The sequence below is a fragment of the Mesoplodon densirostris genome, chromosome 5 (assembly GCF_025265405.1).
Source record: "Mesoplodon densirostris isolate mMesDen1 chromosome 5, mMesDen1 primary haplotype, whole genome shotgun sequence".
NCBI classification, from domain to species: Eukaryota; Metazoa; Chordata; class Mammalia; order Artiodactyla; family Ziphiidae; genus Mesoplodon; species Mesoplodon densirostris.
Genome location: NC_082665.1, coordinates 108462231 through 108484440, shown reverse-complemented (window position 1 = coordinate 108484440; position 22210 = coordinate 108462231). Strand labels below are relative to the sequence as shown.

General features: G+C 48.9%; 1 protein-coding gene across 4 annotated transcripts in view; it reads left to right on the top strand.

The window, feature by feature from the left end:
• DGKG (diacylglycerol kinase gamma) overlaps positions 1 to 22210 on the top strand; it is a 149228-nt gene that overhangs the window by 41954 nt on the left and 85064 nt on the right. Inside the window, exons 10-18 of one of the 4 annotated variants that reach the window (XM_060100103.1) lie at positions 1396 to 1484; positions 4567 to 4683; positions 6014 to 6106; positions 7669 to 7728; positions 10209 to 10288; positions 11467 to 11541; positions 14116 to 14201; positions 18976 to 19065; positions 22003 to 22163. In XM_060100103.1, coding sequence (XP_059956086.1) covers positions 1396 to 1484; positions 4567 to 4683; positions 6014 to 6106; positions 7669 to 7728; positions 10209 to 10288; positions 11467 to 11541; positions 14116 to 14201; positions 18976 to 19065; positions 22003 to 22163 — 851 coding nt within the window. The remainder of the gene's footprint in view (positions 1 to 1395; positions 1485 to 4566; positions 4684 to 6013; positions 6107 to 7668; positions 7729 to 10208; positions 10289 to 11466; positions 11542 to 14115; positions 14202 to 18975; positions 19066 to 22002; positions 22164 to 22210) is intronic. The other 3 variants (XM_060100105.1, XM_060100104.1, XM_060100106.1) reach the window with 3 other exon arrangements.

The window sequence follows — 22210 nt, the reverse complement described above, 5'->3', positions numbered from 1 at the left end:
AAGTAAAACTTCCATGTCCTATTTTTTGTTCTGCCCAAGTCAAATGGACAAATATTATCCTATTGGAGTCTCGTCATAGGCCACTGACTGCCTAGAAAAAAAGTTATTAAAGATTCAAATGTAATTAAAAAGCATCTCATAATAATTTCAGTTGAGTTTTGCTAGTGAATGTTTTGGTTGGTCAGAAGAACCTGTTTTTTTTTTAATTAATAAGCAACTATATGCATATATACAATGGAATTAAAATGATCCATTTGTTTTACTTTATAATCCATTTAGTAAAGTCAGATTGGAGAGGAGAAAAAAACACACATAGAAAAGGAAGGAGGGAGACTGGAAAGGAGGACAGAAGAAAGAGATGGAGGAGAAGGAAGAAAGAAGGGGTCGTGTAGGAAAGAGGGCGGGTTTGCAGAGCAGGAGGAGAGGGGAGGGGCTGCAGCAAGAGGGCTTTGTAGGGCCCAGGGTGCGTGGGTGCAGAATCCTGCCCCCCACCTCAGGATGCAGACAGCAAGCCCTCAGCCTGAACCCTCCAGGGACTGGGGAGCTGCTGCTGCAGCGAGGGCCATCGGGTACGGGGCAGGTCACCAAAATGTTTTATCTGCCATGCACACAGGAGCCAGGCAGCAGGCAACCTCAGCCACAAAATGCATCGTAGCAGAGCTGGGCCCAGTGGCTACCAAGAGCAAGCGTCAGCAGGCAAAAGTAGGGGCCCACCTGTCTTTCCAGCACCCATTTCAAATGCAGCTCTCACCCACTTTTCATAGGCCCAGCCTCATTCCTAGTACGTTCTAGGCCTGTTGACACAGTAGTGAACAGTAACAACAGCAGTCATTTGTGGAATAGCTGTTCTGACCCGCACACGTGGTGCTTTATACAAATTATGTAATGCTGCAAAGAGAAAGCAATCTTCCTCCCATTTTGTAGAAAACCCTGAATTTCAGAGCAGTGAAGGAACTTACCCTAGATCGTGGCAGAGCCAGAGTTCAGGCCCAGGCCTGCCTGTCTCCAGAGTTAGAAAGACCCCGGCCTTGCTATCCACTCTCCAACATCCTGACATTCAGTACTGTGGCATTGGCATAGCCAGGATGACTCCTCACTCCCCTTAAGCGGAAAGCACCTTTCTGGGGATGTTTTCCTGCTTCATTCACCACCCGCAGTGGAAGGCAGTGTGGCAGGGGAGAGGGTGCAGGAGCATGCCTGGGAGATAGTCGTGGACTCTTCTCAGTGAAAACTGGAGACTTGAATTGCCATTAAGCAAGGCCAGCTCCATATGTCCCCTGCCCCTGACTGGCCTCGCAGAGGGAGGCACGGGCCTCAGCTGGGGTGGGGGGCAGGGGGATGGCTGACCTTCCCTACGTGGTCACTCACAGTCACTTTTCTTATTTTTATTTTCAGACTGTAAATACACTGTCCATGAACGCTGTGTATCCAAAAACATTCCTGGGTGTATCAAAATGAACTCAAAAACCAAAAGGGGCGGCGAGGTTGGTGATACCTATTGCCTTGTTCTCCTGCATGCTGTGTCCCAGGCAACATGTCCATCTCCACAGATTCCTGGGCAGGAAGGGGCTTTGGGAGCTTTATACAGTCCCTTCTCTGCCTTGAGGACCACCCTTAAACCATCTCGTCCATCCATCAATCCATTTAGCATCTCCCTGGTGCCCACCATGTGCCAGATCCTGTGCCAGGGGGTATGCAGGTTAAAAGGTGGTCCTCAGCCTGGAGGACTGTGCAGTCTAGTGGGAGGAGACAGGCATGTAAGTAAAGCGCAAAGTAGCGAGCTGTACAGTAGCGATAGGGCTGTGTGGGACGTACAGTTGAGGCACCAAGGTTGGCGGACAGGGAAGCTTTCACCAAAAAGATGGCATTTGAGTTGTGTCTTGAACCCAAATCAGCAGGATTTCATAAGGAATCAAGGAGGACAAGGCACCCCAGGCTGGAGAAGCCTCAAGTGTGAAGGCATGGAGACGCGGCTTATTCTCGGATCTGTACTTGGTTCCGTGTGACTGGGATAGAGGATGCTTAGAGGGAAGCGGCGGGAGATGTGCTGCAGAACTGGTGAGATCCAGGTCTTGTGAGGCCAGCTGAGGACTTGGGAAGGGGTTTCATGTGTAGCTAAGGGGCCGCTGAAGAGCTTTGAGTACATGAGGAGATGTTTGGTTTTGCGAATTAGGTTAATTGCTCTGACCATGGTGCCAGAGAGAGATCAGATCAGAGGGGATGAAAAAGACTTTTCCAACAGTTCAGGCAAGAGTTAATGCTGCCCTAGGGCCTGACTGGGGTGGGGTCTGCAGTCACCCACTATGCTCTACTATGTCTGCAGTAGCACAGTGATGGCCGTGTCTGTGCTGAGTGTCCCCCAGCCATGCCGGTCGTTGAGTGTTTTGACTGTCCCACTGGCTAAGGTGGAAGGCATAAAGGGAAAGTCCGAGAGATAATTTGGAAGGTCCTACCACCAGGACCTGGTGACAATCAGGTAGGGGATGAGAGAGGGAGAGAGGTTGGAAATGGCTACCAGGTTTCTAAGGTGGCCATTGGCTGGTACCATTCACTGAGTCTGGAAATAGACTCTTCTTCAAATTAGCAGGGGAAAGGCACTCTGAGTTCCTGCAGAGGGAAAACCCCATTGAGGAGTCTGAGTCAGGAGATGGTTAGCAGGTGGGAGTGGTATCCAGCCCTCCCCAGCAGGACTCCGAGAGAGAAGGGCACCTCAAGGGACATGCATGCATGCCTGTGAGACACCGCATGGCCTCTTGTCTACTCCTTCCGTACTACGCCCATACACACACCGTTCCATGTCCATGCCTTTCACCAGGACCTAAGGTGCACCTCCTGGGCTCAGGCCCTAAGCCTGCACTCCGGCCATTGCCACACTTGGAACAGAGGGAGACTTCTGAGGGACCAGCAGGGCACATTCACGACCTTCTGAGTCTCCAGGGGCAACCTAAGTCTTTAACCATCTCTTCTGATCCTGGAAGAGGATGGAGAAGGCAACGTGGTGTTGGGAGACTACCGTGGACTTGGAGTCAGGAGACCTGGCCATGAGTCCCTGCTTGGCCACTTACCAGCCCTGGAACCTAGGACCAGTTACTTAACCTCTCTGCAGCCTCATATTTTTTCTCTGTAAAATAAAAATAATAGTAATCTCAGAACAAATTCATTGTGACCATGTAGATGACAAATTGATTAGCAAACTGAGTTCTTTATACCCTCAGGGGTGAATGGCAGAAGGAGAAACTACAAAGTAAATGTGACACATCTTCTAGAGCAACAGTTTTATCGAAAATCTTTTGGAAGGAGGACACAGTAACTTAATTGATAAGTAATTTAAAACTTTTATCTAATACAAACATGGATGGTATTATGCAAATATTCCATGTGTTTTTAATATTGTGCTTGTAGTTGGCACTTCAGGCTATGTCCCCACGTTCCCCCAGAGTCCATACCCACCCCTTCCACTATTCGGGATACCCTGGTGAAAAATTTTTTGAGGAGTTCTATAGAATTCCCGGGGGACTTAACTGAGGGCTCAGACCCCCAGGATTTGGTGTCATGGGTCGCTTTGCACTTACAGTCACACACGTACGCACGCATTCCCACCTGCTTCCCAAGTTCCTGGGCTGCTTCAGGGGCATGTCCTGGCCAGGAGGCAGGTACAACTCACTCTCCAAGAAACAGATGTGAAAGCTGCTGGCTGATGACCCACACTAATCCCTTTGGGCTTTCTCTCTAACTTCCTTCCTGAGTGCTTCTCAACCTTGGCTGCATATGATAATCACTCAGGGTGCTTTAAAACATACTAATGATGGGTCTCATCCCCAGAGACTCTAATTTATTTTGTCTGGAGTGAGGGCTGGGCATTAGGACTTCTAGATGCTGGCCAGGTGGTCCTGAGGGGCTGCTAAGGCTGAGAGGCACCGGCCCATAGAAGACAGAGGGGGAAGGGATTCCCCATCAGGGGCACCCCCCAGGGGGCCAGGACTGTGCCAGGAAGGCCCTTCCAAAGGTGCTGTCTCATTGAATCCTCCCAGAAAACCCAGACGTGGGGCATTTTATGCCAATTTCTGTAGATGAAGGACCCGAGACTCAGAGAGGTCCAGGAACTGGCCAAAGGTCACCCCCCTGCAAAGTGGAAGATCAGTGATTCCAACCAGTTTTGTCTGTAGCCCAAGCCCTCCTGCGTTTCCCTGCACCCCGCTGCCTTCCAGAAAAGGGCACACACAAACACATCCCTTTGCAAAGAGTTCCGGTGACAGACAGATGAACTGCAAGAGGAGATGCTCAGAGTCTTGACTACCAGAGGGGGTGAACTGTTCAAAGAGCAGGCAAAGTGGCTTTCCATCTACCTCGATTAGCATGATAGAGGTTAGGTAGGGAGTGACCACACTGGTGCAATTCAGCAAAGCAGCCCGGCATCCAGAAGTGCATCCACTAAACAGGAACCAACCCTCTCTGGCCTCCCCACTCCCTGCACTCCTCCCAGACCCTTCTCCTCAGGCCCAGGGCCCAGGGCCCTGGGATGTGGTTTTGCAGCCTTCCCTGGTATCCTTCGCTTCCCTCCTGCAGGTGATGCAGCACGCGTGGGTGGAAGGGAACTCCTCTGTCAAGTGTGACCGGTGCCACAAAAGTATCAAGTGCTACCAGAGTGTCACCGCGCGTCACTGCCTGTGGTGCCGGATGACGGTGGGTTGGCGCCCAGGGCAGCCCTGCTGCTTTTCAGTGTGGTTGTTTGCTCAAGCTGCAGCCAGGCAGCAGTAGACATCCTGCCAGAGGGCATGAGCAGAGCTACGTGGGCAAGGCTAGAGAGGGAGCCTAGAGCCCCTGTTCAGTGCCCTAAGTCTAACTGCCTCCAGTAAATCACCAAGATGCCCAGAGAGAGGGTACCCCCCAGGGCTGCTTAAAAAGAAGCTGACCAGTCTACTCTCTTTGTGGCCAGGCAGCTGTGAACAGCAGGCTGGACCATTAACTTCCTTCGCCTGGGTGTCGTCTGGGCCGGGCACACTGACAGAGTGGGAGAGGAATTAGATACTCAGTCACCTGCATCAGAGGAAGGCATACTCCTGACAGCAACCCCACTGCCTGGACAAGAGGCCTGTGCCCACTGCCATCATCCATGACAAGTGTCCACTTCCTCCTTGGACACCTGGAGCTGCCTGACCTGCCTTCCAAAGCAGACTCAGTGCCGTGTCTTGTCCCCTTGACTGGGTATCAGCCTCAGAAAGGACGTGTCAGACTGCAGAACTCTTAAAATGCAGAGGTTGAGTCATGGGGTTTACCTCCAGCCTCTCATGAGTTTGTTCAACAAGATCTCCTTCCTTCCAGTGTCTCAGAGCCTAGGGAGCAAATATCCCATGGGGGCTCTGGAATCCACATGGGGGTGCCATACGGACAGGCCACAGGCCTGCTCGGGACCGTTTTGCTCCAGCTGCCATGGGCAGCACTTGGTCTCCTTTCTCTGCCCACGGCAGACTTGGCACCCATAACCAAGCACACACACCCATACACACTACACACAACACACACACACACACACACTCTCTCTCTCTCTGCTATACTGTGAAAGCCAGCAGTGCATCAGGATTTAGAGGAGCACTAGACAACCTGCCTCCCTAGTAAATTTCTTTTTTTTTATAAGCAGATATTCATTTCTAATTATTATTTATTTATTTTTGGCTGTGTTGGGTCTTCGTTTCTGTGCAAGGGCTTTCTCCAGTTGCGGCAAGTGGGGGCCACTCTTCCTCGCGGTGCGCGGGCCTCTCACTATCGTGGCCTCTCTTGTTGCGGAGCACAGGCTCCAGATGCACAGGCTCAGTAGTTGTGGCGCACGGGCTTAGTTGCTCCGTGGCATGTGGGATCCTCCCAGACCAGGGCTTGAACCCGTGTCCCCTGCATCGGCAGGCAGATTCTCAACCACTGCACCACCAGGGAATCCCCCCTAGTAAATTTCTAAACTCTCATAGTTGACATTTCCTTGATCACTTTCACTCACTCTCATCTTCATTTTTTTCTCCAGTTTCACCGCAAATGTGAATTGTCAACTTTGTGTGATGGTGGGGAGCTCAGAGACCATATTTTGCTGCCCACGTCAATATGCCCCATCACCCGGGTAAGTGCTGCCACCCCGATGGGGCTCTGGCTCCCCTGCAACCCCAGCTCATGTTTCAGATGCAGGCAGCATTCAGACATTCACATCCCTCAGAGGGTTCCCTCTGCAACTCTTAGGATTTGTGTTTTCAGCCCAAGTTTAAAAGAGGTCAGTGCTGCACAGCCAGATTGTGAGGGAAAACTTCCCTGACTAAAATGATTCCAGCCGCTGGCCACCCAGAATGCTCTGAAATGGCCCAGCAAGGAAAGCGCATTCATTCTAAGCACCTTTGCAGGCAGATCACATATATGGAACCTCAGTCACCACGTGTGCACAGCTAGGCTTCCCAGACCTCCCTTGTCCCTGTCACCCTCTGTCCTGGGTCCAAACATGGACCTGCCTCTGCCTTGAGGATTTCCACTTGGGTGTCACAGCCCTTCTTGGAAATGAAAGATGCAAAATTAAACTCTGTTTATCCCCATCTGAAACGTTTTCTGTCTCCTGTGTTGAAGACCCCTCTTTCAAGCCAAGCACCGAACACCTTAACTGTTTCCATGTTAAAGATGCTGCTGAGTTCCACTGATTCCTCACATCTCACCCTTGACTTGCCCATCTTCTTTCTTATTAAAAACTAAAGAAAAAAAAAACACCACTTTAAAAACTATTTGGCAGTATCTACTAAGTTGGAAATGCACGAACTCTATGACTCAACAATTCCCCTCCTGTGAGAAATAGGAGCATTTATTCCACCAGAAGACATGTACGGGAATGTTCCTATCAACATTATTCATAACAGTCAGGCACTGGAAACAAGCTAAATGACCATTGACAAGGGAATAGGTAAATAAGTTGAGGCAGATTAGTATAATGGAATGCTGCACTGCAATAGAAAACAACCATGCTTAGATGCAAAAATATGGATAATCCCAAACATATAATGTTGAACAAAAGAACCTGGACTCAGAAAAGATATGGCCTATGATTCCACTGATATGAAATTCAAAAGCCAGGCAAAACCACTAAGGTATCAGGCGTCACAACAGAATTATGCCAGAAGAAGCAGTAGTTACAAGGGCATACACGTAAGCAGAAATTCATAGAACTGTAGATTCAAATTTGAGCATGTTACTATATGCGACAGTAAACCTCAATGAAATGAATAATAAACACTGAAAAAACAAACAAACAAAACAGGACATATGACTTAGTATTACATCATTTAGGTAGTGCTTCACAGAGAAACCAGATCTGAGACCTTGCTTCTCAAAGCTCAAGCTTCTAAATCAACAAAGTAGATTTCTGCCCATTTCAGTGTTTCCTCTGAAACACTGTGTCCCTTCCAGTGTCTCGAAGTTAAAGTCAGGGCAAGAGATGACAACTGCCTGGATCCAGAGTCCTTGAGAAACCCAAAGGGAACATTTCTTTTTTTACGTCCAAAGTCCCACTTTGAAAAACCCCTCCCTACACTGTATTGGTTTTCTATTCTCTTCCTTTATATTAACCATTTGTTTTTCTTCTGATTTCCTTTTTTGTAGTAGGCATTTTTTTTTTCAAAAGATGCTTGTCTTTCCTCTCTTTTATAGGACAGGCAAGATGGGAAGTCTGATGGTAGCATGTCAGCCAAGGACGAACTTGTAACACAGGTACCTCGGCAAGCCCCAAATCTACTCACTCGTTCTAAGCTGGTCCAAGGCTGTGGAGGGGAGAACGGGATTTGGCTTCTAGAGAAACACATCTCAACATCTGCTTTCTTATCTGATTGATTATATCACACAGGTCACTGTATTTCCAGCCTCTAGGGTTACCTTTGACAACCACACTGTAGGCAAGTAGTGTGAAGGGAGGTTGGTTGATCCCGTGGCTGGCTGAACTGGCTTTATCACCTTTTTAGGAACACATTGCATAAAACTTCATTATGCATACTCCCTGAATAATAACAAGAATATGGCTGAAAGATAGACAATTAGGTTTTCCAGGACTGCCAAGCTGTCTGCAGAATGTGATCTGCCAGAGCAGAGTTAACTAGATCCAAAAGTTCATCTTCATCCTTAGACGTATATTTCAGAACTCATTTTTTTAGCTGGATTCACCAATGAGCTTCTCTTTGTGCCTTTCACAAAGTTCCAGGGAATGCAGGAAAGGCAGCCTGGTGAGGTAGAACAAGTACCAGAAAAGGAAATAGCACACTGGGGCCTTCTCCTCTGCCTCTGAACCTTAAGTTTCCTTGTTTGAAAGGGGGCATAGCAATCCCTGCATTGCCCACCTCCCATAGATGCTCCAAGATTCAATGAGAACATGTAGATGAGTGTAAAACATAAGCAATGGTGCTTAACGTGGGAAAGCTCTAGACACCTTGAAAGGGAGAAAGTCAGATGGAGCACGTGCGCGCACACACACACACACACACACACACACACACACACACACGGCGCAGGTATGTCAGTTGTTTACAGCTGGCATCTGTCTGGTTATCCTGCATCTGTTCTGATTGGGCAGTGCCCATGCTGTACAGGTTGTTAAACATTTTGAATATCACCCCCAGAGATAAAGAATTACTCCTTAAGCTCCAAGATGCTTCTGGGTTTCACACAAATAATCACCCTTGGCAGATGAGAAAATTGCTAAAATTTATAAAGGATGCTGCTGTCCGTTTCAAACAATATGGCCCTGTGTTTGGTGAATTTTTAGCTTGCAGTCTGGAAAAGTAGGCATTAGATAGTGAATATGGAGCAAAGCTGCATCTCTGTATCGGTGTGTCCTTCTGCTGAAGACACAGGTATTTATTGAGTACCCACTCTTGTATCTGGGGCAATGGGGCCCTTGGTAGAAAGGTTATACACACAAACGCCCTGCTCCTGAGGTATTAAAATCCATTTGATGTTTTGTGATATTTACCTGAGAAAATAAAAAATAAAGACATATACAAATAAATGATAACAAAAGAAACCCAGAAGATATTATTGGGTTGGCCAAAAAGTTGGTTCTGGTTTTTCATAAGATCTTACGGAAAAACCCGAACGAACTTTTTGACCAAACCAATATACGCTTCAAGTGCAATAGCTTTCGTTGCAATGATTAAGGAAAACTTCATAGAGGAAGTAGCTCTTGAATTGGGCCCTGAGAATGAGGAGTTCTTTTTTAAGAGGTTGCAAAGAAGAAAGTGGGCATTAAGGAGGAGAAGAAAGCAGTGTGAGCAGCCCCAAAGGGTGGGAATTAACTCCCTAGAAGGTACGAGCCAGGCTTGGCTGGAACTGCAGTGAAGGTTAGAGTAATTAAGAGAGAACAGTAGATTGGGGCTGCACTTAAATGCCTTGCATGCCAGCTTAGGAGATCTGGATTTTATCCTCTGGGTAATGAGACGTCTTTAAAGGTTTCTGAGCAGGAGTGGTATGACTAGTGATGTCCTGGGAAGGAACTGCATGGGGGCAACATACAGAGCTTCACCTGAGGTGGGCAAGGCCCGAGCAGTGTGGGCACTGTGGCAGCTGCCAGAGATAAAGAGACATCCCAGGGAAAGAAATGGCAGGACAGGGTCTTCCCTGTATGACTGGATGAATAATAACAGTAGCCAGGAGAGAGGGCCAGTTTTGTGGGGAAAGAAGATAGGTCAGGTTTGGAGTGTGTTCTGGTGAGACATCTGGCTGAATGTACCCCCTGGACAGTGAGAAATGTGGAACCAGGGCTCAGGAGGAAAATGGGGGCTGGAAATGTGGATATGGAAGGTACTGGGTGGAAGTATAGTTAAATCCATGGCTGTTAGGATCAGACGGCCCTAACTTTTAAGATCATAATCAGTTGTATCCCTCACAAAATCTAATCTTGTGCTGTGGGCACAATGCCACACCACTGTGAATAATTTGGAGTTATGATACCATTGCCCCATCTCTGATCCCGACTTCAAACGCTTGTCACCATTAACACTACTTAAAGGCCATTAGGCTGGAGACACTTAGCTGTTTAATCCCTCAGAAAACTCAGCCAGTGGACCAGCAGCTACTGCCTCCTGACCTCTCCTCCATGCCTGGAACTGCTTCTCTCCCGGCAGCTGTCTTAGCATCCACTGTCATCGCATTCCTCCTATTGGCTAAAACAGAGCTAATTTCTTTTTCTTTTGCCTTTTAAGTATAAGATCATCCCCACCCCGGGTACCCACCCCCTGCTGGTTTTGGTGAACCCCAAGAGTGGAGGGAGACAAGGAGAAAGGTATGTTCTCTTCTTTTTCGAGATGGAGAGGCTAGGCCAACCGTAACCAAGTGGGCTGTGGAGATGGCAGACCTGTGGTCCAATCCCAACCCTACCACAGACCGCTTGATGACCTGGTCCAAGGGACTTAATGTCCTTGTGCCTTGGTTTCCTCCTCTGTAAAATGGAGGTAATAATCGTTCCTCCTCCCACAGGGGTTTCGTGAACGTTAAAATAGACACCGTGCTAGCCTAGGGCCTGTGACGTGGGCCATTATTATGGTTCCCAGAATCAGACCAAGTTCTGAGACGTCCGTTAACTTCCCAGCCTTGCAAGTCTTTTCTTGATTTAAGAGACGTGGCAGAGGCACCTGGTTGAGACCTCCCGGCCTATCCCACCCTTGAGAAAGCAGGGCACCCATCTCATCAGTGAAGGAAACGCCCAGTCAGTGGGAAGCCCCAGGAGAAGGGGAGGGGAGGGGCGGCAAGGGGCAGGGCAGCTCTGCCCCCCAGGGTCCAGCTCTGGGGCAGTGAACAGATGGCAGGGTGATCTGGGATCCAGGTTTTAAAACAGACTAAGGAGGGTTTAAGCAAGAAGTGTGAGAGCCCCCACCCCGGTCCTAGGGGTGGAGCACCCCTCCTGAACGGACCCGATCAGCCTCAAGCGGGAGCCTTGAAACCAAGCCTAGATGTGGTCACTGCCCCCAGCCCTCCTCGGCCCCAACCCCATGTCCTGCATGTCCTCCTGATCCCAGGATTTGGGGGACCTTTCCATAGAGGGTCCCTTGGTGCCTTTGTCTAGCCCACAAAGAGCAGAATCATACTACCTAGAACATATAGAACATTTGGGAGAAGGTCTCCATGAAGGAGAATGGAAATTCTGTTCTCCGGGTTGCTCTGTCCTGTCCTCTGTGCAAGGGGTGCTACTCCTGGGGTTGGAGACTAGAGTCCTGGATGGTGGGGAAGACCTTGAAATGGGGTGAGGGCGTGGGTGAGGCCAGCCAGACCTGGGACTTAAGGGTCTGCAGGGCCTGCATGCACTCTTCTCCCCTCTTGGGTATAAATGCACCCATGTTCCCACCATCAATGGGCTGCAGAGGTACTTGCCCTCCTGTGAGTTCTCACAATGACATTCCCCTTCTCTGTCTCGGTCTCTCTCTCTCTCTCTCTCTCTCTCTCTCTTTCTTTTTTTTCCCATAGAATTCTTCGGAAATTCCACTATCTGCTCAACCCCAAACAAGTTTTCAACCTGGACAATGGGGGGCCTACTCCAGGGTATGGAGATACGATCTTTACTTCTTATTTCTTCCCCGCGCCCTTAGATCTCTACAGAAGATAGCTTTTGGGGTCACTTTTTTTTTTGTCTCTTTCATCGGTAGACTTGTCCTTCCTGCCATTTCACTCCTTTTCTCTTCTTTTCCTCATATCTACTCTTACTTCCTCCTGGAGATACTCAGGACCACCCATTATGGATAACTCTGGGAAGTAGCCTCCTGTACTTTATCCCAGAAAAAATTGTTGATTTTGTAAGAGGGAGAAATTGCATATGTCATTTGTTGGCTTGACAAGAAGGGCGGGCTGGTAGATTACTTTAACTTATTTGCAAGGCCATATTAGCTGGTATCTTCATACTGAATTATCAGGGAGAAGGAAAGAGTTTTCTTACCACTGTCTGTCTGTGTTTCAGAAATCTGTACAGCTGACTCAGAGTTCCACTGCACGTTCTGTTGTGGGGGCCTTTAAGGATCAAGACAATTGGTTGTTCAATGAAATCACTTTTTTCCTGAATCATCCAAGTTAGAGGTTGTTAAGCTCCCCCTGGCCCTTCTCCTCTTGTCATTTGCCTATTGGCTATTTCCCTGCTCATCAGCAAAGTGTCAAGGAGACGGGGAACAATGAGAGGAGACAAGGCAGCCCCTCTGAAGCTCAACCCAAGGTCTACGGGAGGAGCTGGTCCTTGTGCTGGTGGCGGACATGATGAGCCCTGTAATCAGAGTCCCCTCCAACATTAGGGCTGGAAGGTACCCAAAGACTGGTACCTTCTTGCCAGCCAGAGACAGTGCACTAGAGACATCTGCCAGCCGGCCCAAAGCTATCTCAGTGCCAGGTCCTCAGACTTGCACCTGCTAGGCTGGGCTTTCCAACACACAGCTGCTTGGCCCAACATCTGAACCTGCATTTCTACTCTGGGCTGAGCAAGACCTTAATAGGGGCTGGAGTGAGGACTCTAAAAAGGAACTCTGTCCCTGTCTTTGTTTTGACACAAAGCTATTATTAATGGCAGGGTTGGTGCAAGACCCACTAAAGGGGAAAGAAACATGAATGTAGGTTCAGCACCTCTGCCGTGACTTACCTGTAAAACTAACTTCAAAATAGAGCCCGCCCATATGGCTGCGTGTGCCATCACGGTCACCATGATTGCCAATTACTGCTCCATTGTGACTTGTGACTGAGCAGCAGCCCACAAATACCTTTACCAGCTGGCTCTCTTTTAGGGCATTTTAATACTTGAATACAGACAGTACTCACTTAACTGCATATATTCTCAATTGGTTTTGCCCAGGATGACAAGCCTGGTGGCTACTTCTAGAGCCACTGTGCCCTGAGTATCTCTGTGCTGTACATGTCAGCCTGTAATCAAACAGGCTGTCTAGCTGAAGGGAGCCTCCATTCAGAACCCACTTCATACAGGAGAGCAGAGTTCTGCAAGAGAAAGAGAGGGAAGGGGATGTTAATTTGCCCATGCATACACTGGTGACTCAGAAGGGGTCTTCTCAGATCACCATGCAGGGCAAAGAGGAAATACTGAGCTTCAGCTTCTCAAGCCCCACCTCAAGGCCTCCACAGGTCATGTCTGTGTTAAAGCAGAGGTTCTTAACCTTTTTTGCATGAGGAACCTATTTGGCAGTCTGATGAAGTCTACGGACCACTTCTTAATATTAAGATAATATTTTTAATGTATAAAATGAAATATATAGGAGTAACAGGGAAACTCATTATATTGAAAAGAACAGTTATCAAAAGGTTAAAAAACAAATTTGTGATAGAAGAATATATGTGATTTACTAAGACATTATGTACCAAGTTCCAGAGACAGGTCTAATAGCTATTGTAAATTAAAAGCAGGGATGAGCAGAAGTGATATAAAATATCTGCCACAACTGTAGTAAAACATCGAAATACCTGTGATTTTGGCTGCTTAACAAATCACAGAGGTATTGTTAATACCTCTGTGATTTGTGGCCCACATACATAATTGAAGGAAATGCTAAACTTCACTTAGAGCTTAGGGAAGTTAAGAGTGTAACATTTTCTTCCAATTCATGGCCCTCTGGATTCTACTCCCAGACCCCTTAGATATGCACTTCAGGTTAAGAGCCCTGCTCTAAAGGGTTAAGACCCCTGAGGGGAGATGGTGCTCACTCCACTTAGGTCTGGGTGGGATGAAGATCCAGCCAGCTCAGTGCATCTGACTTAAAGGGGAGGTCGTGAGGACAGAGCAGGTGAGAGAGCTGGAGAGGAGTCAGAATGCTGGGGGTTAGTTGTATCAGTGCCAAAATAAGCAAACTATGGATTCCTCTGCCTAAATCATAGAGAATTTCTAGAAAACCATTTTCTGTGTTGAATGTTGAGTCAGCATCTCCTTTTACAAAGATGGCTCCATGGGATTAATACTCAATGGCATTGTTTAGTAAGTTCTGGTTTCATAACATTAAGTGACCCTTTCAACCCCAAAAGGGATCAAGGTCATAACATACTCCCAGGGAAGGGAGCGGGCGGGGGACTCTGACTCAAGGAGTGTCAAAGGTCAGCCTGTAAACAAAACCATTTTGGCCTTTCTACTTACAGACTTAACTTTTTCCGTGATACTCCAGACTTCCGTGTTTTGGCCTGTGGAGGAGATGGGACAGTTGGCTGGATTTTGGATTGCATTGGTAAGAATGGGCTGGAAGGGCCTTTGCAGTTGACTTAAAATAAATATATTTAAAGTCAGAGGAAGGCAATCAACAAGAAAGAGAAATGGAGCCATGTTTTGTTCATCCTTGTTTCTACTCTTGGACCAGTGCTTGACTAAATATCTACTTTGGGTGGAAAAAAGAATAAAAGAAGATCATGGAAGGATTCCCACTGGTACAGATGTAACAGCTTAGTTTCAGGCCTTGCTTCATAAATAGCTGTCATGGCCGGGGTTTAGGCAGTTGCAGGACAGGCCAGATGGGGGGTTGCGGGGAAAAGGAGCAGGACTGGGACTCCAGGCACGTCCAGGGTACTGGATAAAGGCCAAAGAACTAAGCATTGATGCATAGCCCGGGGCAAGACACCTTGAGATGAACACCTGCAGCTGGAGCGCAGAAAGCACATCTAGAAAGCACAGATGAATGCAAGCAAAGAAGCGCCACGGTGGGCTGTGTCCAATATGCCAAGATCCAAAAGGCTTTAGGGAGGGTAGGGAGGGCCCGGGCTGGGTATCAGAAGGCCTGGGTCTAGTCCAGCTCTGCCTGGATCTGTGGCTCCTTGGACACAGCTCCACCAGTAGATGATGGAGAATGATTCTGAAATTCTGGGACAAGGGGTATATTGAAGATCTAACCCTGGAGCACCCAGATAAACACTGGGACATGGGACATAAGCATAGGAAAGCAGCCAGGGGTATTGCTGGGGAGGGCGGTCATCAAAGTCCGAGATGACCCAGAGCAGCAAGCCCTGCGCTGCTTTGGTCTTTTCGTCCTTCATTCCCCAAATCCTACCTGTGCACCTCCAGATGCCCAGCTCCCCTCAAGGCACTGGTGATGCAGCAGTGAACAAAGGACAAATACCCCACCCTCACGGAGTTTCCTTTCTAGAGGGAAGAGACAGGCAATAAACAAAGAAATAAGTGAAACATACAGTGTGTCAGAAGGTGATAAAAACATAGCAGAAAAGGGGGAAAGGGAGCTCAGCGGAGGGAGTGGGCTTACAATCTAAGACCAGGTGGTTCCGAAGGCCTTGAGCAGATGACTTCGCATGGAGACCTGGAGGAGGGTGAGCCTAGTGGATACCTGAGGGTGGAAGGAACAGCAAATACAAAGGCCCTGAGGTAGGAGCAGGCCAGACTGCCAAAGGCAGTGGGAAGGCTGCAGAGCGTGCCTGGGGTGTAGTGCGTGAGGGCAGAGTGGCAGGGGATAAAGCAGAGATAATGCAGGGCCAAGTCACTAGGACATGTAGGACATTATATGGAATGTGGCTTTCATACTGGGAAGGTCCCAAGATGCTGGATGGTTTTAAGCAAAGCAGGGACACAACAGATTACAGAAACAGAAAAGGGTGGAAGCTGGGAGACCAATCAGGAGGCTCCTGCAGTAATCCAAGGAGGGGGACTGTGCCATGGACCACAGTAGTGACAGAGGAGGTGGTGAGAAGGAGTCAGATATCTTTTGAAGGCGGAGCCAGCAAGATGTGCTGACAGACTTCATGTGGAAGATGAGGGAAAGGAAGGAGTCAAGGATGGGCCAGGATAGACCCTGAACAGGGTGGAGAAGCCTGGGCCCCCAGGGCTCGTAAGCAGACCACCTGGAGGAGGGGGACCAGCACCCCGCACACCTGCCACATCTACTTCCCCACAGGCACTTTGGTTTCCATGGACACAGCCCTGCCAAGCAGCCACCCACGCTCTCCTGTCACCTCGGGCTCTGGAGTTGTTTGTGGGAGGAGGGAGGCGTCCTCTGGGAGCCGAGGAAGGAGAAGCTGATCAGCAGGGGGTGGATGGCGCCAGTACCTGGAGCTGCTCGCACGGGTCCCTCTCCATCGGGAAGGAGAAAGTAGGCTTTGCTGATAAGTTTTATAAAATTCAGCTGCAGAGGACACAGGTGATATACGCTGCCCAGAACAGAAAGGTCATGTGAGGTGATCTGCTTTTTCACAGGTCAGTGGCCCAAAGATTAAAAAACAAGGGTAAAAGGAGTAACTGCACAGTTTTCATTCATTCATTCAAGAGAGGTTGAAGCCCTTGTTCTGTGCTCTCTGCCGCCCCATTTCGGTCCCCTCTCTGGTGTGCTGTCCTGCTACAGCCAGAGTGGTCATTCCTGAATGTCAGTGGGGTTGTGATATGTGCAAAGCACATCAGTGGCTTCCCAGGATTCTTAGATAAAGATAAAAACTCTTCAGATGCTCCACAGGGCCCTAAGTGGTCTAGCAGCTACCCACCCAGCCTCATTTCCTACCGCCATCCTCTCCCTCTAGACCCAGACACCCAGTCCCTCTCTCAGACCCTTGAAGGCACCAGTGTCCCTTCTACCACAGGGCCTGTCTGTTCTGCTCCCCTGGCCTTTGCTTGGTCAGCTTCTACTTCAGATTTCAGCCAAAGTGTGGCTTCCTCAGGGAAGCCTTCCCTGATAACTCATTACAGGACCACACTCCTTTCCATCCCAGTATGAATCTGAAATTATGCATCATTTCTATGAAGACCTTGTTAATAGCTGTCTCTCCCTCTCAACTGTAGGTACTCTGAGAGCCGGAGCCGTGGCTTTTTTGCCTGCTCTTAGAGCCAGAGCACCTAACATGGCACCTAGGCCTTCAGTAAATATGTGTGGAGATTCTATGGTGAATGAGATATAGTTCCCCCAGGGAGGTTACAGGGCATTTAGGGAACAAACAAGTAGTTACAAGACAGTGTGATGAGATCACCCCTGGTACTAAAGAAACACTCTGGAGAGGCACCAGGTCCAGACTAGGGCAACCAGGGAGGGCTCTGTGCTGAGCAACAGAGAGCTTGTGATTTAAGGCCCTGAAAGCACTCCAGCAAGGTTGACATGTCGAGTGGGAGGCAGGACGTGAGAAGGATGAGGCTAGAGAGAAAGGCAGAGCCAGGAAGGGCTTCACTGCGTGCTAAGGGGTGGTAGGAGCCATGGCAGAAGGGAAAGCAGTGGACTCGTGTGATCAGGCTCATGGTTCAAGGATTTCCTGCCTGGGTGGAAGGGTGGAGAACACACCAGGGGGTGGAACTGGAGGCCGAGAAGGCAGAGAGGAGGCTGCTGCAGCAATAGCAGTGGGAAGGAGTCCTACCGTCCCAGAACTCCGCCATCACCACGGGATGGAGAGGAGAGATTGCTTGGAGAGCTTTTAAGGGGACAGCGTATACAAACTGGTGTGTAAATGGATGTGGGACAGCATATAGAAATTGGTGTGTGAAGGAAAACTCTAGAATGACATCCAGGTTTCTAGCCTCAACACTGTGAGGATGGTTGATCTGCTGGGATGGGAACCACAGAAGAAGGGGCAGACCTGAGCAAACAAGCGCCTTCCAGGCAAAGGGAAGAGCACATGCAAAGGCAGGGAGGCATAAACATGGACTGTGTGTTCTGGGAAAATGAGAGAGTCCACTGATTTACTCCATCTCAACCTCTTGGTGGTAATCTCAGGCCTGAGTCTTGCCTAAGCTCAGCCACTTCGGGCATGAGTCTCATTACCTGGGGCATCTATGAGCACCTGTTCTGCTGGAGCAGCCCTAGCATCAGCTTCACGCAGGATGCTGATTCTTGCATCCCTCCCCACTCAACCCCCAGCCATGCTTCCCAATCACATCCCTCACATCCTCCCCCGGCACCTGGTGCACTGAGGTTTATGTAAGTGGTGTCCTCCAGAGCCCAGTGGGTGTCTGGCTTCCTTCAACTTTCCCAGCTCAGCCAACATGCTGCTGTAGACCTACAGCCAGATTAAAACATACATGTTCTGATGTGCTTTCTCTAACAGTTCAGCCTGATGCTCCTTTACAACAATCATGGGAGACAGGATTAGGAGTCGGTGTGTTTGCAGGTCTGGGAGGTGGTGGAAGCGGCAAACTGGTACCCGGGTGCCAAATAACACCTGGGGGTTTTGCTTATTAGACACAATGTTATTTTTAAGCTTCTGAGCCTGAATGACTTGAGGCGAGGCATCTTCAGTTTTCCAAGTGCCCCACCACTTTCTGATCTCTCAGACCCACCTGTTTTACTATTTATGCACCTGCCTGGCCTCTGAAGAAAGGAGGAGCTTGGACTTGGAGCCACAGAGATCTGGGTTTGGATCCTGGCTGTGGAATGACTTTCCCTCTGTGAGCCTCCATTTCTTCATCCATGAGAATGATAATACCTTGCAGGGTCTGCCTGAGGGATAAATGGGGTAAATGCTACTTATCATTAAAGATTAAAACTGTGCAGGGCTTCCCTGGTGGCGCAGTGGTTGAGAATCTGCCTGCCGATGCAGGGGACATGGGTTCATGCCCCGGTCCGGGAAGATCCCACATGCCGCGGAGCGGCTGGGCCCGTGAGCCATGGCCGCTGAGCCTGCGCTTCCGGAGCCTGTGCTCTGCAACGGGAGAGGCCACAACAGTGAGAGGCCCGTGTACAGCAAAAAAAAAAAAAAAAAAAAAAAAAAAAGATTAAAACTGTGCAAACTAATGTTTTTGAGCTATATGCTTTCACCCCAAAGGAAAGAATCAGGATGAAATGAGGATAAACAGGTGAAAGTTACAGGGAGACAGATTTAACTCAATTTGAAAGATTCCTTTGCAGTGGTTAACACACTGCAGATGGAAAAGATGGCTTTAGGAAGTAGTGAGTTCCCCATCAGGAGAAGAATTCGAACAAAGAATGCTATGGAGGGCTTCAAGCATTAGATCAGGGATAACTAGACAACTTGAGCCTTCTATAATCACATGGCATATGGTTCTTTCTTCCTCTTCATGGGTTGCAGATAAGGCCAACTTCGCAAAGCATCCACCCGTGGCTGTCCTGCCTCTTGGAACGGGAAATGACCTGGCCCGCTGTCTCCGCTGGGGAGGGGGTGAGTCTGTATGGGAGAGGGCTTACCCTGGAGACAAGTGCTCCAATCTGCAGGGAGGCTCTGCAGGAACTTCCCTCTTAGGGATCACATTCCACGGAGTAATACTCAACTCTGGGATTATCTCTACTCCACACTTTTTGTTTAACCTCCATTCCATGCCGGCGCCTGTGTCTACCACTCACTAGATTTACTATCAGCCTGAAACTCAGCTTCGACTCTGCCTCCCCCAGTAGAACAAGTCAACTTTACGGTAGAATCTCCTTTGTCTCCCCTCCAGGGTTCATCCCAGTAGGGGCTCACTTAGGGATTTTTCTGCATGAAATTCTCCCTCTCCAAATTATCGATCTTCTGAATTAGGATTCAGAATGCAGACCGAAAAACCACTTCGCCAGCTACTAGGGGCATCCAGACCATCTTAGGGCCCCATGGCCAGGGGCCCTCATTTTGAAATTCACCTAAGGGGGGAACTGAGAATGGTAGCCAGCTTACAGGGCAATGGGCAAGGAGCTAAGGAGGACTTTGCAAACTGCAACAGCCCCTGTGGAGCTGGGCGTGCTCCAGATAGTGGAGAGGTTCAGGTCAGCACATGGAGCAGACAGATCAGCCTGGCAGGCAGAATTGGGGTGAGACTCCACATGGCAGATCAATTCCGAGTGTGATCCAAGACCAGGCCGGCAGCAGTCAGTGTGCATGCTTGGAGGGCAGGGGCGGAGCAAGCAGGAGCCAGCCCTAGGAGGTTGGCAGGCACGGGCAGAGCTCCCAGGGTCCTCAACCACACACTGGGCTAGGGAAGGACCCCCTCTGTTCAAGAGGGGACAGGCAATCATCAACAAATCTAGAAACAGTAAATGCTGGAGAGGGTGTAGAGAAAAGGGAACACTCTTGCACTGCTGGTGGGAATGTGAATTGATACAGCCACTATGGAGAACAGTATGGAGATTCCTTAAAAACTACAAATAGAACTACCATATGACCCAGCAATCCCACTACTGGGCATATACCCTGAGAAAACCATAATTCAGAAAGAGTCATGTACCACAATATTCACTGCAGCTCTATTTACGATAGCCAGGACATGGAAGCAACCTAAGTGTCCATCATCGGATGAATGGATAAGGAAAATGTGGCACATATATACAATGGAATATTACTCAGCCATAAAAAGAAACGAAATTGAGCTATTTGTAGTGAGGTGGATGGACCTAGAGTCTGTCATACAGCGTGAAGTAAGTCAGAAAGAGAAAGACAAATACCATATGCTAAGACATATATATGGAATTTAAGAAAAAAAAAGTCATGAAGAACCTAGGGGTAAGACAGGAATAAAGACACAGACCTACTAGAGAATGGACTTGAGGATATGGGGAGGGGGAAGGGTAAGCTGTGACAAAGCGAGAGAGTGGCATGGACATATATACACTACCAAACGTAAGGTAGATAGCTAGTGGGAAGCAGCCGCAGAGCACAGGGAGATCAGCTCGGTGCTTTGTGACTGCCTGGAGCGGGGGGATAGGGAGGGTGGGAGGGAGGGAGACGCAAGAGGGAAGAGAGATGGGAACATATGTATATGTATAACTGATTCACTTTGTTATAAAGCAGAAACTAGCACACCACTGTAAAGCAATTATACTCCAATACAGATGTAAAAAAAAAAAAAAAAAAAAAAAAAAGGGACAGGCAGACTTGTAGCGCCACGCTCTGGGCATCTAGGCAGCATAGCGAGGCACACATTTCACATAGCCTTGTGCTCCCAGATAGCATCAAGGCCCTCAGCTACCTTGTTGGTATCATTGCTGTCTTGTGAGGCATCCCCTAAGGAGCGGACTAGAGCCCTGACAAGTTGAAAATACTCTTCAAGGTTGTCCCAAAGGTAAGCAGGAACATGGAAGTGTTCTTTGTAAGAAAAGATTGTCTCTCCCACTAACTTCTCACTTACAGTTCACTTACCACATTAATTTTCTATTGCTACTATGTAATAGTCACAAATGATTATAAACATAGAGGCTTAAAACATCCATTTATCAGCTCACAGTCCTGCAGGTCAGAAGTCCTGGAAAAGCGTGACTGGGTCTTCTGCTCAGGGCCTCACAGGGTAGAATCAGGGCACTGAACAGGCTGCGCTCCTCTCTGAAGACTCTGGGGGAAGAATTTGTTTCTAAACTCATTCAGGTTGTTGGCCAGATTCAGTTCTTTGTGGTTGCAGAACTGAGGTCCCTGTCTCCTTGCTGGTTGTCAGCTGGGACCACTCTTAGATCCTAGAGGCCTCCTGTGTTCCTTGCCCGATGGATCCCTCCATCTTCAAAGCTGGCAGAAGAGAATTCCCCTTACTTCCAGTCCCTCTCAAGCTTCAAATCTATTTCTTAAGGGAAAGCCCAGTCTTTCTAAGGACGTGCCTGATTAGGTCAGATCCACTCAGGATAATTTCACTTTCTTGAAGTCAGCTGTGCCATGTAATATACCAAATCATGACCGTGACTACCCCATCTTATCCACAGGTCCTGGGGGTTTGCTGGGTATATATCCCCGGGGGGGGGGCAAGAAATGTGGGGACCATCTTAAAATTCTGCCTACGGTGCTGTCCATCTCCATCATGACACAGTCCTGGAACAGACCCTTAGTTCTCCCATGTACAGCTTCCCAACCATCCAGCCCACCAATTCCCCAGGGCTCACTTCAGCTACACAGGCCTGCCCATCTTTGGCCAGCACCCAGCCCTACCCCTGTTACTCTGGTTTCCATATCACCCCAGCTTCTTTCTAATACTCCATATTGACCTCTCCTTCTCTGTGGCCCAGGGAACCTGAGTGGCTCCGGCCCACAGACACACTGGGGAGTCTCCTGGCCCCAGATGCCCAAGGGGTTCCTTGCCCTGACTGCTGCATCAGCAACAACTTAGCCTTTCTGCTCTGGGGGTAAAAGCAGTGCTGTGCTCCACAGGTTATGAAGGGGGCAGCCTGACAAAAATCCTGAAGGACATTGAGCAGAGCCCCTTGGTGATGCTGGACCGCTGGCATATGGAAGTCATCCTGAGAGAGGAGGTGGAGAATGGGGACCAGGTCCCGTACAACATCATGAACAACTACTTTTCCATCGGCGTGGTGAGTTGGCCAGGGATGGCTTTCTGAATGGGAGACAAGTGCCCGGG